At 37.5% G+C, this 23,923-nt stretch overlaps 1 protein-coding gene across 12 annotated transcripts in view; it reads left to right on the top strand.

Annotated features, from left to right (window-relative positions):
* The window catches only part of ABI1 (abl interactor 1), a 96,632-nt gene that overhangs the window by 36,585 nt on the left and 36,124 nt on the right, over positions 1-23,923 (top strand). For 10 of the 12 annotated variants that reach the window (XM_007167383.3, XM_007167382.3, XM_007167377.3 and 7 more), the window contains exon 2: positions 6,252-6,419. The exons of the other annotated variants lie outside the window; for them this stretch is intronic. In XM_007167383.3, coding sequence (XP_007167445.1) covers positions 6,252-6,419 — 168 coding nt within the window. The remainder of the gene's footprint in view (positions 1-6,251; positions 6,420-23,923) is intronic. 12 annotated transcript variants of the gene reach the window in all.

Genomic DNA, 23,923 nt, shown 5'->3' with positions numbered 1-23,923 from the left:
CGCGGAGCAACTGGGCCCGTGAGCCACAACTACTGAGCCTGCGCGTCTGGAGCCTGTGCTCCGCAACAAGAGAGGCCGCGATAGTGAGAGGCCCGCGCACCGCGATGAAGAGTGGCCCCCACTTGCCGCAACTAGAGAAAGCCCTCGCACAGAAGCGAAGACCCAACACAGCTAAAAATGAATAAATAAATAAATAAATAAATTTTTAAAAACTTAAAAAAAAAAAAGAGTGATATACAAAGTTCACCATCTAAATAAATCCCAAAGAGCATTTTCTGTAAGTATAAAATAAAATTTCTTCATAAGAAAGCATTCTGACGTAATTGAGTTGGCAGGTTTTTTTCTGAGTGATACATAAAAATGGTGCCTCTGACATAGCTGTTTTGTTGGAGTCATTGAAATATGGTGTTTTTTGGTAGATGTGGGTTATTTTTTAATGAATTATCATGAAATATCTTCCATTTTATCATTGGAAAAGCCTTATTTAAATATTTGAAATATTCTGTGGGAAAAATACTGACTTTGGAAAAGTTTCTGGCAAGTTTGGATTAGAGTTAAGTTAGAAGTTGTTAAACAGATACAGTGTGGTGACATTTCTACAAAGATTGGGAGGAAAGGTAAAGACAGAAGCAAGATGGTTAACACTTTTTTTAAAAAATGCACATGAGACCCCTGTTTTGTTACCTAAGCAGGGTTATTAAACCACCTGCAGTTAGGACACAGAGAAATTGTTCCTCAAAGAAAACAAACTGTTTTCAAATCCTCTTGTCAGACTTTAAAGAAGGGTTCAAGGTAAGTAAGAAAGAGAACATTTTAATTTGTCATACTATTTTTCTGAAATGTTATTAGGCTAGTACTGTAGGATATGTGCTAGGTATAGGCTCTGTTTTCCCTGTAGGACATCTTTCAGTAGTTGGGCCCTATATTAGAAATGATGCTCTTAAAGTTAGTTTATAGGTTAGTGTTTGTTTGGAACTTAATTATACAGCTAAAATGTTACAGAGAAGAGTTGGGAGAAGGTGATTAGTTGTATTAGACTTTTAAAATAAATAAACAAGTACTTTTTTTTCTTTTGGCCTCACCGCGTGTCTTGCGGGATCTTAGTTCCTCAACCAGGGATCAAACCTGCGCCCTCTGCAGTGATAGCACAGAGTCCTAACCACTGGACCTCCAGGAAATTCCCAATAAACAAGTACTTTTTTTTTTTAAATTTATTTATTATTTATTTATTATTTATTTTTGGCTGTGTTGGGTCTTCGTTTCTGTGCGAGGGCCTTCTCCAGTTGTGGCAAGCGGGGGCCACTCTTTATCGCGGTGCGCGGGCCTCTCACTATCGCGGCCTCTCTTGTTGCGGAGCACAGGCTCCAGACGCGCAGGCTCAGCAGTTGTGGCCCACGGGCCCAGTTGCTCCGCGGCATGTGGGATCTTCCCAGACCAGGGCTCGAACCCGTGTCCCCTGCATTGGCAGGCAGATTCTCAACCACTGCACCACCAGGGAAGCCCAAAACAAGTACTTTTAATAAATCAACAGTAGTAGTGTTTGAGGAATACAGATTTAAAGTGGAGCTAGAGCACAATGACAGTATTGGTGTTTTGGTATTTATTTCATATGATGTAAAAATATCTAGGGCTTCCCTGGTGGCGCAGTGGTTAAGAATCCGCCTGCCAATGCAGGGGACACGGGTTCGAGCCCTGGTCCACAAAGATCCCACATGCCGCGGAGCAACTAAGCCCGTGAGCCACAACTACTGAGCCCGTGTGCCACAACTACTGAAGCCCACATGCATAGAGCCCATGCTCCACAACAAGAGAAGCCACTGCAATGAGAAGCTGTGCACCACAACAAAGAGTAGCCCCCGCTCGCCGCAACCAGAGAAAGCCTGCACGCAGCAATGAAGACCCAACGCAGCCAAAAATAAAATAAATAAATTTATATAAAAAAAAAGAAAAACAGTTCCTTAAAAAAAAGTCTATATTAAAATGGGTATTTTAAGATATTTTCTAAGAAGGGTCCTGACTTCATTTAAAAATCAGTGAAACTTAATTTTTAATATATTTTAGATATAAAACTTTGCAAACATTATAAAACCAAGTAAAATGTGAATTTTTAAAACTAAATATGACATTTATTGAAGTTGAAGGACAGATACATGGGGTTATCATATTATTCTTTCTACATATATATAAGACTCTGCTAACCAGGAGAACAGTAGGAGATATTTGTAATTCACTGTACATGTTTTCCATTGAATTCCTACAACTACGAAATAATGCCATCTCTTGTTTGGTTATTTAGATAGAGGAAGTTGGATTTGAACTTGCTTTTTGCATTGATGCCCTGATTAAAATCAGGGTCTTAATATTAGAGGAATTAAAATGAGAGTAGGCAACAAACAGTTACTGCCATAATCAAGAAGCTATTGAAAATTGTTTTTTAAAAAAGAATAGGAAGAGAAAAATAGCACATGGGAAAATGCTCATGGTATATTTTTAAATGAAAAAAGGTTATGTAGCTATAGAGTATGATAAGTTTTACATTCTTGTATACATACATGTACTTGAGAGACTTGAAGAAAATACACTAAACCGTTAACAAGGTCAATTTGAATGATAGGACCATGGTACATTAATTTTTAAATTTTATCTCTCTCTCTGTTAAAAAAGCAGGCAAAAATGAAACCATATAGTTTTTTTTCACTTAGAATGCATTACTTTTTAAATTTTTAAATTAATTAATTTTATTTTTGGCTGCGTTGGGTCTTTGTTGCTGCACGTGGGCTTTCTCTAGTTGTGGTGAGCGCAGGCTTCTCACTGTGGTGGCTTCTCTTGTTGTGGAGCATGGGCTCTAGGCACATGGGCTTCAGTAGTTGTGGCACGTGGGCTCAGTAGTTGTGGCATACGGGCTTAGTTGCTCTGAGGCATGTGGGATCTTCCTGGACCAGGGCTCGAACCCGTGTCCCCTGCATTGGCAGGCAGATTCTTAACCACTGTGCCACCAGGGAAGCCCTGCATTACTTTTTAAGCATACTCATGACGAGGATGTTCTCTCGGTCTCTTTTGGGGTTTAAGTAATTACTTGTAATAGAGGTAGAAAGGTTGTGGTCATATGTGAAGGTTGAGAACGAGGGAGAGGAAGTGTGGTTAAAAATAAATGTATAGGTATGAGAGAGATTGCTTATAACTCGTAATTTCCACTTTAGGGAGTGAAAAACAAGAGATTATTTTGCCTGTGTAGTTACCTTGAGGGGCAAGAAAAGGACTTAATAGGAGTAGTTTTACTTGAAAAGTTTCTTTAGCTAAGCTTGGTATCCACAGGTGGATAAATGAGGAAGAAGAGAGCTAGTTTTATATATGGGCTCTTCAGAAAATTCAGTTATCTAAGGAATTTCCTGTTTAGTTCTTGGCTACATTGTTTATTTTGAGTTTAGCTCTTTTAAATAATTAACTTTTCCTTTAAAGCTGAATATGTTTATTTCCATTTTAAGCAAATTTCATAAGTGGCATAAGACAGGGATGGCAAATGGGTTACATATCACGTGTCAGCTCCTAGAGTGATTAGTTAAAAGTATTTAGACTTTTGTAGGAAGACTGCTATAATTGATTAACAGTGTCTGTTTTAGCTCCTTGGAGAAGTGCTGGCTATTTGTCTTCTGGTTTATAATCCATTTCGTGTGATCCTTTGGAACATACTAAGGCTGCTTAGTAGTTAATACAGTAAAAGCACCAAAGAATGAGGGAGACCAACTATTGGATACTAAACTTACAAACCTGAAATAAGTGACAGCAGTAATTCTTGTGCAGATTTAACTTTTAAATCCATGGTCTATAGAGGAAATTAACTGTGACTAGAACTGCACTGTCTCCAGTAAGGCCACAATCTACATATGGCTCTTGAGCACTTTAACATGTGGCTAGTTTGGGAAAATGAATTTTAAAATTTTATTTGATTTTAATTATTTTAAATTTAAATTTAAAATAGAAGCAGTGTAAAATGGTTTCTGTTAAATACAGCTTTATTTTTTTGGTAGGGCTACATTTTACTTTAACCATTGCGTCGGAAGACGCATGGGAAGTTTTTACGTCTAGGCCTGGAAGTAGCACCCGTATCTGCTATCATTCCATTGACAATACTTAGTTAACACATCCATCACTTCATGTATATCTTTTTTTTTTTCTTTTGCTGAGAACAGGTAAGTTCTACCCTTTTAGCAAATTTCAGTTATGCAGTACAGTGTTAACTACAGTCACCATGTTTTACATTTAGGCCTTTTCGTTGGACAGAGCTAGGATATTGATATATAATACGTGATAAAATCAAAATTAGGTTCAAATGAATGCTTTCAGTTTAAATCCAGAACTATAGGTTTTTTCTTAACTTCATTCTTCTTACATCAGAATCTCTTTTGAATTACGCCAAACATCTCAGGTCTCAATGACTTAAACATAAGTAATGACTTGCTTTGTCCTACACTACACAAACAAAAGTCTCAGGATAATAATTCCAAAACGACCATCAGCAACAAAGTGATTGAAAACAGCTTTAGTATTTTTTTGTTTTCCTCTTTCAGTTGTTTTCGTCCTAAGGATAAGCCCCATTAAGAATGTACAATCAAATTTCTGTGCTTTGAAGCCACTTTTAGGATATTTTCTTTCTGGTTAAGCCACTAATTAGATGCACAGTTAGGCTCATTTGATTAATTTTACATTTAATTTTGGGAAATTCCTTTTTAAAATTTAATTTTGTTATAATTGTGTGAATTATTTACATAGTTCCAAAAACAAATCTAAAAGCAAGGTATGTTTAAAGAATCTTATCCATGTTCTCGCCAACCTATTTACCCCGACCCCATATGTAATTATTTTTTAAAGATGTTATGTTTTATCCTTTTTTCTTAAAAAATAAAAACATATATTTATTTATCTTCCCCATTTCTTAAGTAGTAGCATTCAATAAACATTTTTATTTTCTATCTTGTATTATTTTTTTTCACCTTAGCAATATTCTGGAGATGGAGGGTAGTGGTAATAACGACATCCCTCAACGTTCCTTCTTACAGCTGTATAGTACTCTGCTGTTTGGAGGTCCCATAGTTTATTCAAGCAATCCCCCATCGCTGGTTATATCGGTTGTTTCTAGTCTTTTCTATTGCAAATAGTGCTGTAATGAATAATTACATAATATTTTTGCCAGTGATTATTTGAGATAGATTCTTAAAAGTGAAATTACTGGGACAGAAAATAAGTCCATGTGTAATTTTGCTGGCTATCACCAGCAGTGTATCAGAGAGTCTTTCCCACAACTTTGCAGAGTACCTTGTCCCACTTTTGGATTTTTGCTGGATGGATAGGTGAGAAATAGTATCTCATATTAGTTTGCATCTGCATTTCTTGTCTGTGATGAGCGATGTTGAATGTTTTTAAAAATGGTTAAGAGTGGTTGCATTGCTATTTTTCTTTTTTTTTGAACTGTTAGATCTCTATTCCATTGTTTCTATTTATTCTTGGCCTTTTAATTTTTAGATTACATATTAATTGTGATACAAGTTGCTGGCCACCCTGCTCCCCTCCCCCATCCATTCCCCCCACCTCCCCCCGCCCCCCAGGGTTTATCACTTGTCTTTGAATTTTGCTCTGAACTTTGTCTCTGAACATTTCTTACTGTCTGACTCTGAGTTGTGTACTAGAGTTTGGGAAGAATGGATGGGTAAAGGTTGGGGTCATAAGATTTACAGTAGTTTTTGTGGAGATGAGAAGCTTGGTTGTAATGGTTAATGGGGAGTTTGGATTTCTGATGGTGATTAATGTAAACAGGAATGTAAGGTAGAATGGATTTAGTCCATATCATTGGACTAGTAGATGTGATTTTTTTGTTAAATTAACATTTGTTAAGTAGAGCCCCAGGGTGTCATGGATGGTGAGCTCAAGGTTCAACAAAAGACTAGAAGGGAAAGTGAAATAGAGACATTTATTACTCACAGGTCCTGGAGGAGATACACAGCATGCCTTGAGGGGACACGTGGGGAGGTCAGTGCAGGGTGCAGGCCGAGAGTGAGCAATAGGACCTGAGGCACATGCCTTTATTAGGGTCCAAGGGTAGAGTGCTTTGTGGTTCATCAGACTAGTCCGATAAATTTTTTGATTCAGTTGGGCTTTTCTATTAAAAAATATAATTATAACTCTGCCTTTCTACAGAACAGATGTTTAATGAATGTTAACCTAAATAAATATTGGTTGTTTTGTTCTTATTTCAGGCTACAGACAAGAGAAAAGCTTTAGAAGAGACCAAAGCCTACACAACCCAATCCCTAGCTAGTGTTGCTTATCAAATAAATGCATTGGCTAACAATGTACTCCAATTGCTGGACATCCAAGCCTCTCAGCTTCGGAGAATGGAGTCTTCCATCAATCATATCTCACAGGTAACAGCTTGTAAAAAGCTTTAAATTCACATTTAATTAACTGGCAGTATAGTATCAATAGGTAGCCTAGAAATATGGAGTGCTTACTCATCTTCTTACTGACTGGCTAGTCATTACCACTTTCAGCTTTAGCTTTGGGTTCAGTAAGCCTACTCTTCTTTTTTTTTTTAAGTTTTTTTGTGCGTTTGGTAAAATATACATACCAGTGGTTATTGGTCTGTGGTTTTGGTGCTAGTGTAGTGCTGGTCTTACAAAATATGTTGGACAGTATTCCCTCCTCTTCAGTTTTATGGAAGAGTGTGTGTAGAATTGATTTTCATCCATTGCATTGATTTTCATTCTGGTCTTATTTCTCTTTTTTTCCTTATCCATTTACCCTAAATGCTACCTTTACTATGTATGTTTTTTATTGTCGTTGGGGAGTTTTTGAAAGGCAGCAGATTGTATTGTTATTCAATTTAAAAAATTCTAGAACCTAGCACTAAACCTGCCATATGCTTAGCATTCAGTAAGTGTTTGTTAAAATTTCTGTTTAGGAGGGGTTGGTCTGTATACTATTCAATACAATACATGGAAATATTTAATAAACATTTGAATAGAGAAAAAAGTCCTGTAGGCATGTAGTTTGGGTGGCGTTGAAGGAGTGACATTTAAGTTGGGGTTTGAAGGGAGCCTGTGCATTTATCATATCGACATGGAGTGCATATGCATTCCAGTCTGAGGCAGTGGCGTTAGACAAAGACATGATGGCTTGTTCAGGGTGACTAGGATGTAGGTTTTGTTTGGAATGAGGAATGTACCTGGAGGTTAGTTTGGAAAAATAAATCTGAAGTTCTAAATTGTAGTTCATTTCTCTTTGATTTGGTTTCATTGATAAAGCTGAATGACAGCTTGTGTTTCATTAGGGGAGTAGGTGTATCCTTTTGTTGCTTCTCTGCTTCTCTTACCTGCTTGGTGGGAAATATGCAACTCCTGAATCAGAGCAGCATGTTTAGCAGAAAAAGAGAGTATCAGTCTTCCCTAACCATCATCAGATGGCAGACTGATGTGATTAAGCCTTGAAGCAAGGGAAAGAGGATCCTTTGGAAACTGGAGACTCTGTTCTTTACTTTTAAGGCAGACAGCAGGCTATCCTGCCTCTGTTCAATATGCTTTTTGGAGAAATGACTCACCCAAGCCCATATTCTGCCTCAGATAGTCTCTTTGTGGTGTTGAGGAAGCAAACCTCCAAACCCCTACCTGTTGATCACAAAGTTTGGGCTAAACCATATTTTAGTTCTGCCCTAATCAATAGTAATAACTGGGGACTGGTCTCATCTCACTTAGAATAAGGGCTACATTTCTCAAAAAGGGACTTTGGAACCCTCTTTCTTCTGTTTTGATTATAAGCGGTTAGTTTGGGAGTTTCTTTCCAGATCTTCTGACCTTTTGGTTGTCTGTAAGCCATTCACCAGGCTATAGCTTGAACCTCCTAATCAGTTGCTGGGTCTTTACAGTTGCCTAATCTTGTTTCAAAGCCTGGAAATGGTTTTTCACTTCCTGTGGTTTAAACCTCAGATACCTTAGCGTGGCATAAAAGGCCCTTTGGTCTGGTCTCTTCCAACTCTCATCACATTCCTGCCATGCTCAACTTCTTGAAGTGTTCCAAACACAGCATGCAATTTTGTGCTTCTTTGCTTTTCCGTAATTTGTTTGTCTTACTTGGAATTAACTTTGTTCATCTCTGTTCTGCTTAACATAAGCACCAGATGAAGCCTTCACTGATTAGGTCAGGGTAGGGTTACTGACGCAGTCTGTACTGTGCTGTCTTACTTGCTCCTCCTTGTATCAGTGACTTGAGGTATCGATACATGTCTGTCTCCCCTTCCTCTCGCTCTCTTTTTTTTTTTTTTAATTTTATTTATTTATTTATTTTTGGCTGTGTTGGGTCTTCGTTTATGTGCGAGGGCTTTCTCCAGTTGCGGTGAGCGGGGGCCACTCTTCATCGTGGTGCGCGGGCCTCTCACTATTGTGGCCTCTCTTGTTGCGGAGCCCAGGCTCCAGACGCACAGGCTCAGTAGTTGTGGCGCACGGGCTTAGTTGCTCCGCGGCATGTGGGATCTTCCCAGACCAGGGCTCGAACCCGTGTCCCCTGCATTGGCAGGCAGATTCTCAACCACTGCGCCACCAGGGAAGCCCCCCTCTCTCTTTGAAGGTAAAGACCATCCTGTGTAAGTACCACGCCCCGACCGATTGCGCCCCAGGAGCTCCTCATCTCTGTATCCTCTGTATGTAGTTAACCAGAGCTTAAGAGGTGGTTTGAAAAGTATTTTTTGAATGAGACAGTGTGGTATGGTCTGCTTCGAAGTCATAAAGATCTGGGTTTGAATCCTAGTTCTGCCAGCATGTGATTTGATCAGATAACCTAACTTTTTTGAGTTTAGTTTTCTCATATGCAAAATTGGGACTATAGAGCTGACCTTAGAGATGAAGTAAAGAATTGCATGTAGAGCATTTAGCCTAACACCTGGATATAAAACGTTGGCATTATTAGTCATCATAGCTAATCATCCATTCTTTCTCTTATATTCAGCCTCTCTTGAATTTCCCCTCTAATCAACATTAAGTATTTTCCCCCCATCTTAAAAAAAGCATTCCTTACCAATTATTTTGAGATATTACCTTTTCTCTCTTGACAGTTCACAGCCTAAGTTCTTGAATCTGTCATCTTGTGGCATCTTCTTCCTTGAAACATATATATGCCTCAGTCCATTGTGGTTTGATTTTGTCTCCTTCTACTCCATGGATGTTGCTTTTGCAAAAAGGAGCAGTGATATCTTTCTTTTAAATCTAGAAATATTTTTTGCCACCTCTTCCTTGTTGCTTTTATTTGTGACACGTGACAAATTTGTGATTATGTTTGTTTGTTTGTTTACTTATTTAATGCCTGTTCCTTCTCTTAGAGGTAAGTTTAATGATGACAGAAACCTCATCTGTTTGGTTCATCACTGTGTCCCTAGTGTCTCCCTTAGGGTCTGGCAAGGAGTAGATCCTTGAATCTTTAAATTATCCATGTGGAACTTCAGAAAATCTGTAGTCCTTTGTGAATAAGTCCTTTGTGAATAAGTCCTTGTGAATAAGCATCACTGGTTTTTTTCAAATTAATTAAAATATTTATTTATTAACATTAGCTTTTAAAATTTATTTATTTTATTTTATTTGTTTTATTTTTGGCTGTGTTGGGTCTTCGTTACTGTGCTTGGGCTTTCTCTAATTGTGTCGAGCGGGGGCTGCTCCTTGTTGCGGTGTGCGGGCTTCTCATTGCAGTGGCCTCTCTTGTTGTGGAGCACGGGCTCTAGGCGCGTGGGCTTCCGTAGTTGTGGCACACAGGCTCAGTAGTTGTGGCTCATGGGCTCTAGAGCGCAGGCTCAGTAGTTGTGGCGCACGGGCTTAGTTGCTCTGCAGCATGTGGGATCTTCCCAGACCAGGGCTCAAACCTGTGTCCCCTGCATTGGCAGGCAGATTCTTAACCACTGCGCCACCAGGGAAGCCCAATATTTATTTATTTATTTATTTGGCTACACAGGGTCTTAGTTGCAGCACTTGAGATCTTCATTGCCAGGATCTTCATTGCCAGTGCGGGATCTTCGTTGCGGCATGCAAGATCTAGTTCCCTGACCAGGGATCGAACCCGGGCCCCCTGCATTGGGAGCGCAGAGTCTTAGCCACTAGACCACCAGGGACGTCCCTCACTGTTGTTTTTAGAAAGTTCTCCATTTCAAAGGAAAATGAATGTACCCTAGTGTAAATTTTAAATTATCAATGATTTGGTTCAGAATCTTAAACATAGTACTTAATGTGGTCACTGAAAATATTTTTGCCCACCTGTTCCCTGAGAAAGTCCAAGTGTGGAGAACTAAAAAAAGGCTGAAGTGGATTAGAACCTGTAATTAGATAGTGTCAGTGTTTGCAGTCTTCTCCGTACTCACACTCTGCCTTGCAGTTCTTGTGAAACAACCAGGCAGGAGCTGGTCAACAAATAAGAGCGAGGATTGACCATTACCATGAAAAAGAAAATCTCTGTGCCTATTTTATTAAAAACCCACACCCACCTCTATCAGATGATATTTCAATCCTTAAACGTTGCCTTCAGGACAAAGGCTGGATTGTTGGCGTGGTATGGATGCAAGCATGATCTTGTCTTCCCTTGCCTTTCTAGCTTCATTCCTTCCCTTCCTTCACACTGTGTGCTTCACACCTCCTCATTCATTCAGAGTTCTAGCAGTGTGCCGCCGTAGTGGCTAGTCCCTTTGCTTGGAATGTCTGTCTCCCCGATTTCCTCTGCCTGGCTAACTCCTGCTCATTGTTTAGGCTTCAGCTTAATTGTCCTGGTCTCATGGAAACCTTTTCCTTGATTCCAGAAGGCTAGGTTTGATCTTTCCTTGTACTTCTGTGCCTACTGCTTCATGACAGATAGCTTATGTTTGGTTTTCCTGATCTGTTCTCTCCCCGCTGGTCTTTACCCTGGGAGGTTTACTGTATGGGTTATGTCAATGGGCGTCTGTGACTTCCGGCTTCAGATAGGGTGCAGCCAGTGTGGACATGGGTAGGTCGGGAGCAGTGAGGAAGGTAAGCTCAGAATATTTATTTCCCTGGTTTCTTCCTGGTGGACTGGCTGTGTCCCAAGACAAGTCATTATTCCCCTCAATAAAGCCCTTCCTGGTGACCTTGTCTGTGTGACTTTCTCTTCCTCGTCTGGTAATCTCTCCTGCCCTTGTCCTTTTGGACTTAGGGGTGCTGTTCCTGCTGCTAACACTAGTTCCTGTACCTTCCTTTCTGTTCCCCTATCCCTCACCATTCCTTTGTATTTAGTCCCTCTATGTAATAAATGCTTTTTGAATTTTTCTAATTGGAATAGTTCATCAGTTTCTGATTGGAAATCTGGCTAATACAGCCCACCATTTGTTATTTCTGATACTGCCCCCTCTTTCCTCCTGTTTTTGCCTTTGCCCTCATTTAGGGAAGCAGGAAGCTCAGCTGGTGAAGTTCTAAAGCACCCTCTTTCCACTTTAGACAGGACAGTGCTACTTTTGTTTATATTACATAATGAGATTCTGTGTAAGAGTTGATTTGAAATTAGGATGAACAACAGAAAGATTTGAAAATCAGTGGCTGCAAGAAAAAAAAAACCTTAAAATCTTTTTAACAGCATTTAAGTTACTGTAAGAGGCCTGGCACCTGCCTTTATTTTTAGCCTTATCCCTTACTACTAACCCACCTAGGACCTTTAAATTCCAGGGATAAGAAATCTCTCTGCCTGTCAGTGTCCTGGCTTATATTGTTACAGACATGTTTCACCTGGCTAACTCCCACTCATCCTTGAGGTCTTACCCTAAATTTTATTAAAGGGTGGTTTTCCCCAATTCCCCTTTCTGGCCTGCCTCCCACCTGCGCACATATTATTAGAATTCTGTTAATTGTTTTTATAACATCCTATACTTCCCTTTCGTAGCATTTATTATTAGAATTGCATCGTTAATTTGTCATGTTCACTGTCTGCCTTCCATAGGGTTCACTGTGATCTTTGCTGTATTTCTGGTGCCTAACATGCATACGTCTATTTATTCAACAAATAAAAGGGAAGGAAATTATAGTGGAAGGTCTCAGAATCTCTTTAGAGGAACTCAATGCAGAGACTTTAGGGCCATTAGAATTTGTAACAGTTTTGAATGGGGCCATCCCCTTTTAATTTCAGTTGATGGAAAAAAAAGTCATTGTATCCTTATTTTAGAGAAACCTTATTTGGTTGTGTTCCTCCACAGACTAATGGAACATTGATTGCTAAATACCTCTGAATCATTGAACTTGAAAAAAAAAAAAAAGGCTCTCATTTTTATCACTGAGTAGTAAAGATGACTTAAAATATTGTTTTGGAGGGGGAGGAGGGACAATTTTAAGCTCACAGAAAAATTGCACGTACAGGACAAAGAACTTTTTTGTTTTGGACTGTTTGAGAATAACCTGCTGCTGTGATGCCCCATCACTCCTGAATACTTCGGTGTGTATTTTCTAGACATAAGTACATGCTCCTGCATAGCCATAAAACAGTCGTCAAAATCAGGTTAATTAGCATCTAATCCACACATTCTACTTATCTGCCAATTTGTTCAATAGCTTTATGGGAAAAAGACCCAGTTCAGAAGCATTTAGTTAACATGTCTCCTCAGCCTTCTTCAAACTGCAACAGTTCCTCAGTCTACCCTTGACTTCACCTGACCTTGATACTTTTGAAAATTATAGGCCAGTCAGTTTGTAGAATGTCAATATGAATGTTTGTTTCTTCATGATTAGATTCATGTGATAAATTAAAGATAACTTTTTGGAGGCAATAGCTTCCTATTTAAAAACCACTTTCATTGTCTTAATTTTTTAAAGAAACTTTTTTTGTTTACTTTTAAGTCTTTTTCTAAGTGTTTCTAGCATTAGGGCTTGTAAATCCATAATAATATATAAAGACAGAGGAAATCTATAAAGAATCTGGCATGTACATCAAGGCATAACATCCCTAAAAATATTTTGTTAGAGATCCAACAAAATTTGCTGTCATAGGAATTTTTATTTCAACTAATCAGGAATAATTTATTTTGCTATATTTTGTCATTAAGATCGTTTCAGATCTAAAAAATTTTCAGATTTAAAAATCCTTTGGTTCTGAATTGCAAGTGATACTTGAGAACTTCTAAGACATAAATAAGTATATTTAATTATGGCAGAACTTACTTCTAAAATAACCAACCATCTTGGTTAAAAGCAAATTGTATACATTTTAGCTCTGAAATAATTTGAAAATCCAAATGAAGGCAGTCAGAATCACTGTTCTAAGCCTATTTTTAGTTATTTTTCCTTTGAGCTGATTTCCTTTCTAGCCACCTGCAGTTTTATGCGCAGTCGCACGTGTTCATTTTTTCTAAAACTGTTCCCCCACCAAGCTTGGCATGAAAGTAGCTTCTCTAATGTTTTTGGTTTGTTCTTTTGAAGAGCAAAGTATAAATTATAAAACCTCCATTGAGTAAATTCATGTAAAAATATTTTTGATGAAAGACAGCATTACTATGGAATAAAGGATTCTCTGGCTCTAGGGTTTTTTAAAATTACAGTTTATTTTGTCTTGATATCATTATACTACATATTAATTATAGAATTTATCTTTTCCATTCTTTAAAAAAATTTTTTTAACCTTTTATTGAAGTATAACATATAGAAAATGCACAAAATGTAAACCTACATTTTTAATGTATTATCACAAAGGAAAAACCTGTGTATTCATCAAGACCCACAACATAGCCAATCATCCTTATGTTCTTCCCACCTGCCACCCCTCCTCTCCTTCCCAAAGGTAATCACTATCCTGACCTCTGGTAATGTAATTTAGTTGGTTTTTTTTTTTTAACATCTTTATTGGAGTATAATTGCTTTACAGTGTTGTGTTAGTTTCTGCTGTATAACAAAGTGAACTTTTCCATTCTTTTTACTTTCAACTTTTTCCTGTTAAGATTTGTCTCTTTTTAGAATAGCTGGATTTAAAAAAATACAGTGTGAGAGTTCCTTCGTGCACTAGTGGTTAGGATTCCAGGCTTTCGTTGCCATGGCCTGGGTTCAATCCCTGGTCGGGGAACTGAGATGCTGCAAGCCAAAAATAAAAATTAAAAAAAAAAATACAGTGTGATATTTCTTTTAACTGGGGCATTTATTGCATTTACACTTAATGTAGTTATTGATATATTTGGATTCAGATGAACCACCATTATTTTGTACTTTTTATTCATGTCATCTATTGTTACTTTTTCTTTTTCTTTACTTTTCTTTTCTTCTCTTTTCCCTCCTTCCCTCCCTCCCTCCCTCCCTTCCTTCCTTCCTTCCTTCCTTCCTTCCTTCCTTCCTCTGGATTAACATTCTCTTTTGGATTAACATTCTTTGGAGGCCTTATTGTGTATGTGTGCACGTATATGTATGTGCGTATGTGATGTGTGTATGCTGCCTCCTGCTTATGGTGAATTATTTCCTTATGTGTTTTATAAATTTTGATTGTGAGCTCATCTTAAGATCTCATCTTTGAGATCTCTCTGCAGGCTAAGGGTAATACATTGATAAGATAAATTGATTATTCCTAGACAGTTTTGTTCTGCCAGATGTTTTAGGGATACTGTCAGTCCAGGACTATTTAAGAGTTTTGTACCTGAAAACTTCATGGAACATGTTATACTCTCTTGGATAACTGCCCCCTTTCCTCTCCTGTGTGTGTGTGTATATATATTAGTGTCCTAGAGGTGTTGTAACAATTACCTCAAACTTAATGTCTTAACACAACTTTATTATCTTATAGTTCTGAAGCTTAGAAATATGAAATGGGTTTCACTGGGGCCAAAATTGAGATGTGGGCAGGATTGTTCTTTCTGGACATTCTATGGGAGAAGCTGTTCTCTTGCCTTATTTTAGCTTCCAGAGGCTTCCTCCATTTCTTAGCTGGTGGCCTCTTCCTCCATCTTCAAGCCAGAAATGGCCAGTTGAGTCTTTTTCACATGGCATCACTCTGATCAGCACTAACTGTCCTGCCTCCCTCTTTCCCTTTTAATTAAAGACCCTTGTGATTATATGAGCCCACATCAGTAATCCTGGATAATCTTCTTTTCTCAAGACCCTTAACTTAATCACATTTGCAAAGTTCCTTTTGCCATGTCAATTCTATCTTCCCACCTTCAGCAATCCAAGACCTTATATTTACTTCCCATTTGGCATAAAAGTCTAAGCCCATTTGTTAGTGGCCAGCAAGCCCCTATAGAATAGCTTCTTTCATATTTTCTGCTCTGAGTTTTAGTCCTCCTTTCTCCTTCTCCCTGGATTTTCTTTGCTCTATTTAATATTGGACTGAATTTTTAAAAGATGCTGTCATAGTCTATCAAGCATGTTTAGGCAGTTTGTAAGTGGGAGAGTTTTCAGGTTATCTAATCTGTCATATTGCCTCGGTTGGTATTCCTTATATTAGCAAGGTATTCCTGAGTTTTAATAAGATATAAGGTCTTATTACTATTACTTTTATTTTCCTATTATCTTTTAATTTAAAATGCTTTTAATTTAGCCTCAAAAGAAAACAAAACAAAAACCAACCCCCAAAACCTCAGTGAATCTCATCTTTGAACAAGCTTGTCATTTAACTGTGATTAAAAGTCAGTTTCTCTGTTTAAGTACTCTGTTTTACTCTTATCAGCAAACTGTGTCTTTTTTCTTTAATCTGACCCAGCCTGGCCTGGGTTACTCTGGTTCTGCTACTCAACCAGACCAAGAATCTCTCTTACAACATCCTGTTTCCCTTTTTGACTGTCTGGTCAGGTGGTTCTCTTTCAAGACAAATTTTTATTTTCTATTTTTCTGTCTCATTTGAGCTAAAGGCATATAGATATTATTCTCTGCCCAGGTGTTATCATTGGGCTTCATTTCACAATTCCCTCTGTCCGTCTGATAATATGTGAGTGTGTCCAAGCCAGTCAGATACTACCTAAGGGATTATAGTGAAAAACTAAGTTCTGTATCGCCCCTTTCTTTACCCAGTCTTGCTTTCTAGAGCACTTTTATAGTAAGTACTGTGTATTAGGCTTTTTACACACATGAACACCTATGAATTAATTCTCACAACAATCCCATCTCACAGATGAAGAAACTGATATACAAAGAAGTTATATTACTTGTTCAGGATCATACAGCTATTAAATGGCATTATTTGAACTAGGAAGTCTCATTTTAGAATCTGCTTGTTATCACTGTGCTGTACTGCCCTTAGTTTTAGACTGAAAATTATTTTCCTTCGAAAGGCAATATAGTCCATTTCTTCTGGCTTCCAGTATTGTCATTGAGGTGTCTGATATGTCTGATTCTAGATCCTTTGTATGTAACTTGTCTTTTTCTCTCTGGAAACCTTTGGAATATTCTCTTTAGCTGTGGTGTCTTGAAATTTCACAGGGAAATAACTTGGTATTGGTCTTTTGAAAGTACATTATGCTGGCACTTGGGGGATATGCTACTATATTTTGCGGGGGGGTCTAGTGTTATTTCTTTGATAATTTCTTTTCCCGTGTATTCTCTGTTCTTTTTTTCTAGATGTTCTATTCAGATATTAGACCTTCTGAATTAATATTTTAGTACTGTTTTCCTTTCTAGTTTCTACATCTTTGGGAGACTTCCTCAACTATAAATTCCAGTGTATCAAATATTTATATTGTTAAGTTTTACTATTTTTAATTTTTAAGAATTTTCTTGCTCTTTTTCACAAGTTGGATTCTTATTAATGAATTACCTTTTACTCTTCATATAATATATAAACATATATGACATATAAATATATATATTTCATATAATATAAATCCTTTTAAAAAAAGGATTCCTCTAGTCTCTGCAAATTTTTTTTTTCATGTTATTTTTTTCTGTTTTTTGTTTTGTTTTGTTTTGTTTTAGGTCCTCCCCCACCCCCCCTGCAATGTTATATCAAATAATCTGGTGATCCTAGTCTGCATCTTTTTAAGAATGAGGAACTGAAATGCTTAAGTAGAAACTATAAATATGTGGCAGAGACTGTCAGTTGGGGGGGTTGGGCTTTGGGCAGGGCCCCACCCAAGTCTTCAGTATTTAGAAGTCTTTTCTTGTGCTGTTCTGTTTCTGCAGTGAGGAGTTTTTCTAATTTCTTTCATGAGAATTGTGTTTATGAGGAAAAGCTGGCATTTGAGACCATGGTGAGTGGAAGGACGGCGAACTCAACAGTTCAGTATATAGACACTCAATTCTCCAGCTTTTAGCTCTGTTCCTCACTTTTAAAAGAAAAGCAGTTGTATTGAGATAGAATTCACATACCATACAATTTACCCACTTAAAGTGTACAATTCAGTGGCTTTTGTTATATTCACAGAGTTACACATCCATCACCACAGCAATTTTAGAATATTGTCATTACCCCAAAAAAGAAACCCCCTATCCTTCTTAGCTCTCACTCCCCAATCCCTGAATTCTCTCTCCACCTAGCCCTAAGCAACTAACAATTTACTTTTTATCCTTGTAGATTTGCCTATTCTGGGTATTTCATATAAATGGAATCATGTAGTAAGTGGTCCTTTGCAATGGTTTCTTTCACTTAGCATGATGTTTTCAAAGCTCATCCATATTGTGGCATGTGTCAGTGCTTATTCCTTTTTATTGCCAAATAATATTCTATTTTATGGATATATCAGATTTATCCATTTATTAGTTAATGGATATTTGGACTGTTTCTACTTTTTGGCTATTATGGATAATGCTGCTATGAACATTTGTGTACAAGTTTCTGTGTGGACATATGTTTTCAGTTATATTGGTTATATACCTGTGAGTGGAATTGCTGGATCCTGTGGTAACTCTGTGTTTAACCCTTCAAGGGACTGCTGACTGTTATCCAAAGTGGCTGCAGCACTTTACATTGCCACTGGCAGTGTATCAAGGTTTCAGTTTCTCCACATCCTCACAATCTCTGTTTTATCTATTTTTTTTTAATAGCCATCCTAGTGGATGTCAAGTGGTATCTATCTCATTGTGGTTTTGATTCTGTTCCTCACTTTTGTAGTCTAAAGAAACTGTTGCTTCCAAATTCTGAGCCTCTCAAGGGTTATTTTTTTCTTTTAGAATAAATTGCCTTGCTGTCTACGGGCGTTTTGGGGTTTAGCTTCTTCTGTTGTTCTGTTCAGTTAGTTACCTTGCTTCCATTTGCTTTCTGATATCCAGCGATTTATTGGAAGTTCTTGTCCACTGATTTTTCTCCTCTTATTTCCCTTTATCATTTTGGGGAGGAAAAAATATATATATATTCAATTTATATATAATTTATAATTCTATATATATATATATATATATATAAAATAATGTAATCAATCCTCTAAATTTAATCTCTAAATTTAATCTACCAACTTGTATCTTTAAATATTCTTTCTGTATAAATATCCCCAAATGTTGTCCTTTCTTGTAAGAAGAATTACAGGACCAAAAATACTCCTGTGATGAATATGAAAGAAATGAGGCTCAGAGGGGTTATTATTAAGTACAATCCAAATCCTTTTAAAGTGTTGGATTTGACTCTTCTGATAGTACTGATTTACACTCTTTGTTATATGTCTGATATAGCTGGAACATCTTAAATGAATTAAGTAACAATTTTTAATTTCTAAGATTGCTCATAACAGTTGTATTTATTATTGGCTATAAGCTTTAACAGGTTTAACATCATCTGGTAAACTCATAGTTAAACACTTCAATATGGATTGGGGAACAGAGAATAATAATAATGATAATAATAATAATAAATAATAAATAAAGCTAACATTTATTTAGTTCTTTCCATGCCAGATACTGTTGAAAATCCTTTATACATGTTACCTCATTTAATCCTCATATTAACTGTGTGAGGTTGATAAAATTCTTTGTTTTTAAACCTCATTTGTCTGGTAAGAAAACTGAGGGCATAGAGTAGTTTAGTAATTTGCTCAAGGCTGCACAGCTAGTAAATGGTAGAGTCTACTCGTAAATCTGTGCAGTGTGCTTCCTGAGTCTATGCTTTTGAAGTCATTAGATTATAATGCCTGACATTTCTACAGAATTTTAAATATATTATCTTTTTGAGAGGGGTGGGACACTCATGAGATATTAAAACAAATGTTAATTCTTGGGTAAGGAGTAGTAGTTGGGGAATTAGTACAAGTTTATGAGTGATATGTAGAAGATGAACTGTGACCTAATGTTCTCTTAAAAGTTCATATTTACTTTAGATCCTGGTTTGGATCAAAAATGATTATCACTAAATTAAGCACAAAAAATTGTTGTTTTTTTTTTTTTAAAGGATTTTCTTATTTATTTATTTATTTATTTATTTATTTTTGGCTGTGTTGGGTCTTCGGTTCGTGCGAGGGCTTTCTCCAGTTGCGGCAAGCGGGGGCCACTCTTCATCGCGGTGCGGGGACCGCTCTTCATCGCGGTGCGCGGGCCTTTCTCTATCGCGGCCCCTCCCGTCGCGGGGCACAGGCTCCAGACGCGCAGGCTCAGCAATTGTGGCTCACGGGCCCAGCTGCTCCGTGGCATGTGGGATCTTCCCAGACCAGGGCTCGAACCCGTGTCCCCTGCATTAGCAGGCAGATTCTCAACCACTGCGCCACCAGGGAAGCCCAAAAAATTGTTTTTTTGATGTGGACACATAATTGCCATGTAGAGTGTTGTATAGTGTGCATTATATTTCTTAAGCAGGAGGGGAGGAGACAGAAAAGTGTCCTTGTGTTGTACTGAAGTTGGGTGTAGGCCAAAGTGTTAGTGACAGATCCAGTTTTTCCCAGGATAAAATGTTTCAGAATAATTCTGATCTGGGTGTTTTATATTATGTTCTTCCACCAGAGTCTTATTTTGCAGCTCATCTTTTCTAAATAGGTCTGTTTTATAGTGTGTATATATAGGTCATTCTGAATCAAGTTAACTTCGCAGTTGATTGGGACCTTGTTTCAAGCTTATTGAACAAAGCTCTGTAACACAGAATTTTGGGCATAGGGCCATTTCCAGAGTCTGGTCCAAATAAGCAGTAACAGACAAAGATTGTCTCTTTCTTAGCTGAAGGCTTTCTGTGTGAGGCTTGTCTCAGGACTCTTTTACACTTTTTCTACCCCTTTCATACTCCTCTCCTTTTTCTATTCAGGGCAAAAGTGTTTTGGTTTTCATTCTGTAGTTACTCATTCAGCAAGCATTTATTGTGCTTTTACTTACATACAAGGTTCTTTGCTTGAAACCTATAATGACCTCGCTGTATTGGAACTGTCATTTGTGGGGATAGTAGGCCTTCGGATATGATATTGAAGAAAATATGTGAAATATTAAGTAGTTTTGCTATGTCATACTTCTTTCCCGCCTGTCTTTTGATAATTAAAAAGGATTGTTTTCTGGAGGATATTTAAAAGGAGCATATGCTTTCCTTACACACCGCCCCCCCCCAACTTCCCAAAGTGGTAAGGGAGAGTATAATTAAAACAACATATTTCCATACAATAATTTTAAATAATCATGTCTTAAAAGGCAACTTAAAAATCTTGTCTACTTGTGAAATTTATCTTTTTGTTTCAACATTCATTTTGGAAAACACTGTTTTTCTTTTAAATAGAATCACTTTTGGAATATTGTAACTGTTCTTTCCTTCGAACCTTTGCTTTCTACACAATTTATTTTACCTATTCCTATTCAATTCCCGTTCTGCTCATATTATGAAGGGTCCGCTTGGCCCTTTAAAAAGAACTTGTCAAGTTTGGTTTCCTAATTTCTTTAGTCTTTCTTTAATAACTCTTAATATGAGTAGAGTTCAACTTATTTTTATTTATGCTCTTTTAAATTTTCTCTAATCTCTAGGCAGGTGTTGTATTTTCATGCCTCTTTGCCTTTGCTTATACTGTTACTTTTGCTTGGAATCCGCCCCTCGCCCCCACCAGTCTACTTTCTTCTCTTTGGCCTGCCAGATATGGCTGGCTAAAGTGAGGTTTCTTTTATGGAGTGTTCTGATAATGCTCCAGGAATAGTAGTCATTTTTTTCTCTGTGCTCTATTTGTGCTTTTTGTGCAATTTAAAGACTTAAAAAAATTATACTAAATAACATTCAAAAGAATAAATGTAATGTAACATAAATTTTATAATAAAATAAACATCTGTGACTCTACCACCAAAGTTAACTAGAAAATGGTCAATTCTGTTTTTTCTACCTTTGTGCTTCAATCTATACTCCCAAGGGGCATTATTATCATTATTTCCTTGCCCTTTTAAAGTTTATCACAAATTATGTGTATCCTTAAATAGTTACTGTTTAATTTTGTTTGGGTTTGGGTTTAATAAAAATAGATTCAGGCTGTATGTAGTCAAAACCAAAGCCCAGTATAGCTTGCTTTTTTAATTCAGCGTTATGTTTCTACTATTTATCTGTATTTCATATATTTCATTCATAGTAGTTCATTCTCATTAATGTAATATTTCAAGTATAAATTTGCCACTTATTTGCATTTACATTTAATGAATCTGGAATTGGTTTTTTCCCTCTAGCGTGAGGTAGGGATCCATTTTCTGTGTTTCTATCTGGCAAACTAGTTGCCCTATTTAAATAATGCATTCTTTTCTCCTGTGCAATCACTGTAAAGTAACAAGTTTCCTTATGATCATGAGTTTGTTTCTGAGTTGTATCTTCTGTTGAATTGGTCCATTTATTTAACCCTATTTAAGAACCCTACTGTTTTATTTACTTTGGCTTTATAATAAATGTCAGCAGGCAAACCCCCACCTCCCCCTTTCTTTTTTTTTTTTTTTTTTAAACCATGTCTTGGTCATTCTTTCCCCCTTGCCCTTCCGTATATATTTTGAAACCATGAGAAACCCAGTTAGGGTTTTTATTGAGAGGCATTGAAGCTGAAGATCAGTTTGGGAAGATTTGGCATCAGTACTACATTGGATGGGAGTGGAGGAAGGAGACGTATATCTGGTTGTGAGTAGGTGGGGTGTGTTGTACTTGGCTTTGAAGGCCACACCTTTTTTTTTTTTTTTTTCAGGTTAATCTGTCAAACTCTCATTTCACTATTTATAACTGCATGGGGAGGGAGTTTCTTAGGGTTATTCAGGGTGTTCTGGTTATTCTGGGGGGTAGAATATTTCTGCTGATTTTCCTATGTTCCCCATTGCTATTATTCTTTCTCACAACTCTTGATGTTATTTGTACTTGTCATGGTAAGTCTGTCAGGAGAGTTTTCTAGTTGTGTTTTTGTTTTTTTAAATAAATAAATTTATTTATTTATTTTTGGCTGCGTTGGTTTTTGTTGCTGCACGTGGGCTTTCTTTAGTTGTGTCGAGTGGGGCTACTCTTGGTTGCGGTGCGCGGGCTTCTCATGGCGGTGGCTTCTCTTGTTGCGGAGCACGGGCTCTAGGCGCATGGGCTTCAGTAGTTGTGGCACGTGGGCTCAGTAGTTGTGGCACGTGGGCTCAGTAGTTGTGGCTCACGGGCTCTAGAGCGCAGGCTCTGTAGTTGTGGCGCACGCGCTTAGTTGTTCCACGGCATGTGGGATCTTCCTGGACCAGGGCTCTAACCCATGTCCCCTGCATTGGCAGGTGGATTCTTAACCACTGTGCCACCAGGGAAGCCCCTCTAGTTGTGCTTTATTAGCTCTAGGTTGTGCCTCTTAACGTTACCCAGATCCAAGCCTTGTTTACTTTTATTAGGCTACTGCAGCTATGTCTTTGTTACCAGCCCATTGCAGTACTGTTTCATTTTATGTGCTTAAAGTGCAATATAAAATAATAATAAAATTCAAAAAATTATTTTTTAAATGTGAAGATTGTCTTCAAATTAAAAAAATAATTAGGAACCATTGTGTAATTTCAAAACTGGACAGGGACGTTGTTAAACTATTTTATTGTCATTTGATGTTTAAGCAGGAAACAAATACTGTCCTGTGTTATACTTAGTTCTTGAATTTTTGTGAGTTTTGGATTATAGATAAGATCTTTAAGAATATACTAATGCCTTACAAGGTGATCACCCTGTGCCTGTTCATTCGATTCATTGCTTCCACATGTATCTCATATACACTCTTTCTATTTATCAGTTCTCTCCTATCAGTTCTCCTATCAGGTGCTGAATCATCAAGCATGGTCATTGATCAGAACTTGTCTTTGGGTTTCTATCTTTTCTCTAGTTTGTCCTACTGATACCCATATCTGTAAGATCTGCTTTCTTCTTTCAAATGAATTTTAGCCTTTAGGACTTGTCTACCTTGGAATCAATGAGTTTCAAGCTTCTAGAACCTTAATGCTTGTTAGACTGGGCTCTGAGGAGTTTTCTAAAATCTTTTTTATTGCTAGTGGCAAAACTAGAGATTTCAACATAATTCATATTCGTCATCTTTCCTTTTTTATTTTATTTTTTAAGATAAAAATCACATATATTTAAGATGTACACCACCATGATTTGATACACATATACCTAGTGAAATATGACTACAGTCAAGCTAATTAATGTATGTTTTCCTCATATAGTTACCTTTTTTGGTATGTGTGTGATGAGAGCACTTGAAATCCATTCTCCTAGCACATTCCCAGGATTCAGTACAGTATTATTACCTGTAGTCACCATGCTGTACGTTGGATCTCTAGACTTATTCGTCCTGCACGCCTGCAACTTTGACTAACGTTAGTCGTATGACTAACGACTAAGGTTAGGTGTTTGACTAACATCTCCTCATTTCACCCACCTCCCCACCCCTGGGAACCACCATTCTGCTCTCTGCTTCTAGTGTTCAACTTTTTAAGATTCCACATGTGAGTGAGATCATGACGTGTCTCCCCCACCCCCAGCCCCGTATCTGACGTGTTGCACTTAGCTTAATGTCCTCCAGTTTCAACATCTATCGTGTTTCTAATACACCATGTGCTGTGTCAATGTTTTTATATTA

The sequence above is a fragment of the Balaenoptera acutorostrata genome, chromosome 3 (assembly GCF_949987535.1).
Source record: "Balaenoptera acutorostrata chromosome 3, mBalAcu1.1, whole genome shotgun sequence".
NCBI lineage: Eukaryota > Metazoa > Chordata > Mammalia > Artiodactyla > Balaenopteridae > Balaenoptera > Balaenoptera acutorostrata.
The sequence above is the reverse complement of the archived record's forward strand: the minus strand, read 5'-3'. Positions and strand labels throughout refer to the sequence as shown.